Here is a 6,325-nt window from a genome sequence, read left to right on the forward strand (position 1 = left end):
ATTCCATTCGCAATCAATGGTAGCCTGATTTCAGACTCTGCGCAGTCCACTCAGAGAGTGGGCGGGTCTATTGGCTGGAGCCAGGCAAAATCAATAGAGACACACGGGCGCCTACAAATTCACGCCCACAATTGAAACAGCGGCCCCGCTTCGGGTAAGGGAGAACGGTGAACTGCAAGCCAGCCCATAGAAAGTCATCGCAATTCAACTGTGGTTAGCCTAATATTAAAATAATCCTACACGAACCGAAGACTATATTGATTTAAATAAAAATATGTTTTCAAATGTATGGCCTGACTCTGCCAACATATCTTCTTGTTTGCTAAATACATGATGTGTGTCACGTTTAATTTGCCACTTGAATGAGTTACCCATAATGTTAACAGAGAAGAGGGGAAACGGCAGACACAGAACCTGTCGCTTTTCAGTGACATCACTGTCTTTACTGCTGTGCGTTTATGAGTGCTGACTTTGAAGATCCTGACTTTTTCAACTACAGAGTGAATTCTCCAGGTTAGTATTAATCCAAAAATAACCTGCAAGACTACGTTTGGAAGAAGTGAGATGCGATCATTTCCCAAAAATAAACAGCCTAATTATACATGAGAGAGGAGCGTATCTGGGTATTGAAAACCTCAAGGGATGCGTCCATGACGTTTATACCATGCGACCACCTAAACTTAAGATTTCCAATGCTAGCACTTTTGACTCACAGATGAAGTATATTAAAGTATATTGTAGGTAGTGTATCAAGATGACAGATATGCCACTTTAAAAAGGCAAAATTTAACTCATGGGACACTTTATTAGAACACAAAAAAAATCGCTATTGCCTCAGTAGTTAACCACTGAAATTATGATATTTCACAATTCCTCTCGTTGGGATTGCATTGGCAGCTGCAGTTCACCGTTCATCCTTACCCGAAGTGGGGTCGCTATCACAATAGGGCGCCCATATTTGTAGGCGCCCGTGTGTCTCTATGGGGGTACATTTATTGTAATTAAATTATTGTCTTAGGAATGTGACTAAAACCAAAACATATTATTGAACTCAAGTCTCCATGGCTTGAGTAATCAATAGAAAAAAAGTCATTTTGGGACTGAACTACTCCTTTAATTTCTCTCCATTTCATTCACATGTTCATAATCTTCATGCTTACTGTTCTGAAATAAAAAGGTGCAGTGTTGAATTTACAGAAACAGTGTAAACACAATTCTCAGTTAGGATCACTATACTGTATGTAGGCTGTTTTAGGGTCCAGACAGCAACTTTGCCAAAGGCACTTCTCTTTCGCCCAGCAGGGTGTCCCTCTTCAGACTGGTGCCCTTGTTCACCACTTTGATCTTCACGGCCAGGTCCTTCACCTGAACCGAGGTCACTGAGTCGAAGAAGAAGTCCTCGTTGAACACAGGGTTGCGGCTGTTCTTGATGATGTTGCTCCTCTGTTTCTGCAGCTTGCCCGGGGTCAGGTACAAGGACACGCAGCAGTTGATGCTCTTGATGTCGAACGGCTTGTCATAGAGGCTCTCCGCCGCCAGGACACGGATGCGTAGCCGGGCGGTGCTGGCGTCGTAGTCTGTGCTGATCCTCACCGTCCCACCCTTGTGCAGGTTGATGGTGTGCTCCCGGCGGATCCCATGGTCCGACGTTCCTCCTCCACCGGCCCCCCCATGGGGTGGACGGAGGCGCCGATGGATATTGGGGCTTGGCTCGGCCGAGCTGCACTCGTCAGTGGACAGGGAGCTGTGCCGCGCAAACGTCCGTTTGGCCTTTACCACCTTGGCCTGCGTCTCGTGGGTGAAGATCTTCAGCAGGGAGGCCGAGCGGGATAGCAGAGGGGAGCTGAATGGAGATGACTCCGCCGAGGAGCACGTGTCACTCTCCCCGCCACTAAAATAGCGATAGGGGTTGCTGTGGGAGGCGCTGCAATCAGCCGGGTTGAGGTGTTTGCCGATCTCGCTGCTCCCAGTGGTCTTTCTCGTGGTGTTCGGGGAGGTCACGGGACTGGTGAGGTCGCAGTGAAACAGCGACTCCTTGCGCCGGGTGTGGGGACTTTCCTTAAGTGTGGCGAAGCCGTAGGAGGTCTGGGTCTTTGGGACATAAGGCAGCGACATGGCGGTCTGCGACTGGGGGTCCGCATTGGTGTCCCCCGCCACCACGTCGTCAGCGCTCTCTATTTGGATGATGTGGCGGTTGGCGGCTCTCAGCAGATTCTTAGTGTCTCCGGCGAGCTTGGCCACCAGACGCGGGCTGCGGGGGCTGCGTGGGCTGCTCATCTTATTGCTGCCGATGGTTTGCTCTGAAACAGAGGGTCGCAGCCCCTCCTTGGGTTTCACATCCAGGACATCCGTCTCTGGGGGGCAGCTCACCAGCTTGGGGGGAATGAAGAAGTCTGGGATCTTATCGGGTGTGAGCACGTTGCTGTAAGCTGGGGAGCTGCCTTTCTTGTCTCCATTTTCCCCCTGTCGCAACACACTGGTCTCCACTGATCCACGTATCTTATCTAGAACCCACATTGTCCCGTCGAGATTGTCCAAGTGGGATTCGTGCTGGGGGATTTAGTAAATTTTTCTGCAATCAAAAACACAGAGGGGAAGAGTTACTCTCAAGTATTTAAGAGGGATAGACAGTGAATCAATGCCTTTAGTGTTATGGTGGTCATATGATGATAGTAGGCCTACACAGCAGAATACCTAAACCAGCACAGCAGGGACATGCAGAGAATGTTACAGAGGCAAGGGCTGAAATTTCGAAAAGGGCCTTTTGGTGGATATATCGAAAATAGCAGACCTTCAAGCTCACAGTGCTGCTTGGAGGTTGGCTATTTTCGGTGCGTGATACCACACTGAACTAAGTATATACAGTAGTGAATACTGGAGATGTGGCGTAATGGCATGGATTTCAACACAGAAAGGGGAATTCTTTCAACATAAGATGCTGCATTCAAGTTCAGGAGAGTTGGGAAAAGACAATTCTCTTGAATGCTGCCTTCAAGTATGGCATGGAAAGAGGGCATTTGCATTTCTTTCACCATAAAAACGGCATTCGTGGTCTGGACTGATGGGCACTTTTTACAGACGGATAAAAGGGCAGGGGCTCAAGCCCCCTTTGATGTCTAAGTGTGCACGTGCCTGCAGTGCAGTGAAATTGTCAGTGTTCATTTAACTCAATACAGCCATGGTCTGAAAGGTGGATGTAAGGTACGCTACAATGTTCTGTGAATGACTGTGAAAGGCATGCTGTTTTACCTCAGCTCTACATTTTTAGGCTGGAATTTTGTGGATAATTATTTTGTAGCCGACGTGGTTAGGTATTAAGGACTTAAGTAAAAGCACAGGAGAGCACAAACTATGCTGCTGATATAGGCTGCTTAACAGAAATTATGCAAATGTTTTTTAGAAGGGATGAACCAATATATAGTTCAATAGGCAGTATAATTATGAAGTCACTAATGAAACATAAATTAACTACAGTCAACACATTTTCAATTATAACCATGACTTTCCAAAAACATACACCATGAACGACTGGGATTATTAGTAGCTATCAAACAGACTAAATAATTGGTAGGTTACTTATGATAGCTATTGTTTCAGTAACCTCCTGATGGTGCAACTTGTTTAGAGCAGTGGTTCTCAAAGTGGGGTCTGGAGACCTCCAAGGGTCCTTGAGGGGATTCAGGGGTCCCCAGAGAAATTAGTTATCATCAAAATCACTAATGGTTCAGAAATGACCCATTGTAGATCTGCTATTTTACACAAATCTTGTGGGGGTCCCTGGCACAACATCTTTTCAAATGGGGGTAAATACATATGCGGGGGTAGACTACATGGCATGAAAATGTTTGAGAACCACTGTTTTAGAGCAAAAACTGCATTTAGTTGTTTTTTTTTTTTTTCATACAAAGGTGGCCTATAGCCTAATTTCTCTCCGTTGAAGGTTTGGACGGGAATGTTGTTAGTTTTGTATAGCCTATATAAAGACAGTTCAAATGATGTCCAAGTGCTGAGTTCATGACAAAATAATAATTGCCTTCGTTTAGACTATCTGACAACAGATGAATTTGTTTAAGTGGACACCTATAATAATAACAATAGGCATAATAATAAAAGAAGAAGATGATAAACGTTTTAAAATGATAAATGCAACAATGTGAATGCAAACTGGGAATGCCGCGCAACAAGTGACCATGCATGCAAAAGTAAATTCGCCAAATCAGTTCAAAATTAAACAATCCACACGACCAAAGGGGTGAAAGAAACTACATCTAAAACATTCAGCAACGAAGACAGCTATTGGTTTCAGACGAGAAGAAATACTTACAGCTCTTTCTCCCCTTTCCTCCGTAACAGGTGTTCTGTCCTCTCTCTGTCAGAAGCTCTCTACTGTTCTCTACTGTTCTCTGCAGCGCTTCTTCTCCCCGCCGCCCTCACATGTATTGTAGCTCCTTGGAAGCGCCTATCATCGCTTTTATAGCTTTCACAGTCCCTGTGGCGAGTCTGGCGACTGACTGACCAATAAGATCAAATGATGAGAACCAGTGGTGGAAAAGCTACTCACATTTTACTCAAGTAAAAGTATCAATATTGCAACATATAAATACTCATACAAGTGAAGGTCCGGAATTCAAAATACTTGAGTAAAAGACAAAAGTGCAAAAGTATTCGTATCAAAATACCAAAAGTAAAAGTAGGCTACTCATTGTGCAGAAACAATACAAGCTCAAATGGCTGACATGTATAGGGCTAAATTAAATATGTTTTGTAATAGGTAATAATCCAAATCTACAAAGTAACTAGGGCCTATACTAAAGGTTTCAAATGTAATGTAGTGCAGTAAAAGTTCAATATTTGGATCCGAGATTTAGTGGAGTAGAAGTAAAAGTATTGGAAATGGGAAATACTCAAGCAAAGTACAAATACCTCAAAATTGTACTTAAGTGTATATAGCCTAGGCCCTAGAGAGCCTAGTTTGAGCAAATGTAGACCTAGTTATACTTTACACCACTGATGAGAACCAGCAGCAGTCACACAGGGGCTTAAGATTAAGGCAGAGGGACTTTCTTAAAGATGGTTTCAAAATCAGCACAATCAACATAAAACATTTTCTGTGTAATAGCCTAAAGGGGCTTCAGTCAGTGATTGGTCTTCACACAAGCTATAATAGCCTATCATTTGTCATGCCAAAAACAGCCAGATGGATTTAGGCCTATGATTGTGTTAAAATGAAGATGCAAAAATAATGTGTTTTTAATTGTATTAACGGTGCAACGTGCCTCACAAAATCAATATTCCCAGTAACCCACCAGTCATGGGAATCAATTTTCTATTCTTGTCACAACATCCCCCATGCCTTCGGTCTCCCATTAAGCCTAGAGATCCAGTTTCAAAATAATAAAGAAATTATGCAAACATTACATAAAATATATTGAATAGCCACCCATAGGTTAGATAGCCCAAATTAGCTACCTCTGCAGAAAACAAAATAAAACAAACACACAAACAAATGTTTCTACCACAAAGAGAGCCTTTTAGGACCTATATAAAGTTCTTTATTTTGAGGTACAGTATTACTAATTTCAACTGAACAGAGCATCTGCTGAACAGACAATGGAACTGTCTGTATAATCTAATCAATTAACACTTTCTTTTGTTCTTTCTTCAGGCTTAAAAGGCAGAGTGGTTTCCATGGCAACTTTGTGATGGCAACAAATAGATTTGTATCTGCCAAAAAAAGCTCTGTTGATTGATTCATTAGGAGGACAAGACAAGTCAATCACTAGACAATCAAGAGAGCCAAAGACCAGTGGAGCTGAGACAGGTGCAAAATAAACAGGAAACTAAATACAATATGGCCTATATAATGCTATAGCCTAGGCTACTGTATGATGCATTTCCAAAATCCTCAGTGTTAAATTAACTACATTTGCAAGATGTCAACTTTATTTACATTGAGTGCAATGTAGAATCAAGAATCAGAATCAAGGTTTATTTGTCACTATAGGCTTCAAGCAGCAAAACGTGTGTGAGGGCTGCAAAACATTACAACAATAGTAAAAATGAAGATAAGAAGAAGCCTCAGGAATAATGTCTATAGTAGCAACATCAGTGTAGCAAAATCAAGGAAATTAATGTAGCTTATATATTACATGCAGCATACTGTATATGTATGTAATCAATTGTACGTGTGTGTGTGTGTGTGTGTGTGTGTGTGTGTGTGTGTGTGTGTGTGTGTGTGTGTGTGTGTGTGTGTGTGTGTGTGTGTGTGTGTGTATCTTTATTGATCCCGCTGAGGAAATTCAGGCGCCAAAGACAGTACTGCAGA

The 6,325-nt window shown here is 42.9% G+C and overlaps 1 protein-coding gene across 1 annotated transcript; it reads right to left on the reverse strand.

Annotated features, from left to right (window-relative positions):
- Positions 1-1,251: 1,251 nt before the first annotated feature.
- On the reverse strand, positions 1,252-2,517 carry LOC308286624 (C2 calcium-dependent domain-containing protein 4C; the record flags this gene model as incomplete). The annotated part of the gene is made up of 1 exon (XM_080727716.1): positions 1,252-2,517. The coding sequence occupies one exon, from the start codon at positions 2,515-2,517 to the stop codon at positions 1,252-1,254; it is 1,266 nt and encodes a 421-aa protein (XP_080583842.1).
- Positions 2,518-6,325: the final 3,808 nt, after the last annotated feature.

This window comes from Nannobrachium achirus (assembly GCF_963921795.1).
Source record: "Nannobrachium achirus genome assembly, chromosome: 1".
Classification (NCBI taxonomy): Eukaryota; Metazoa; Chordata; class Actinopteri; order Myctophiformes; family Myctophidae; genus Nannobrachium; species Nannobrachium achirus.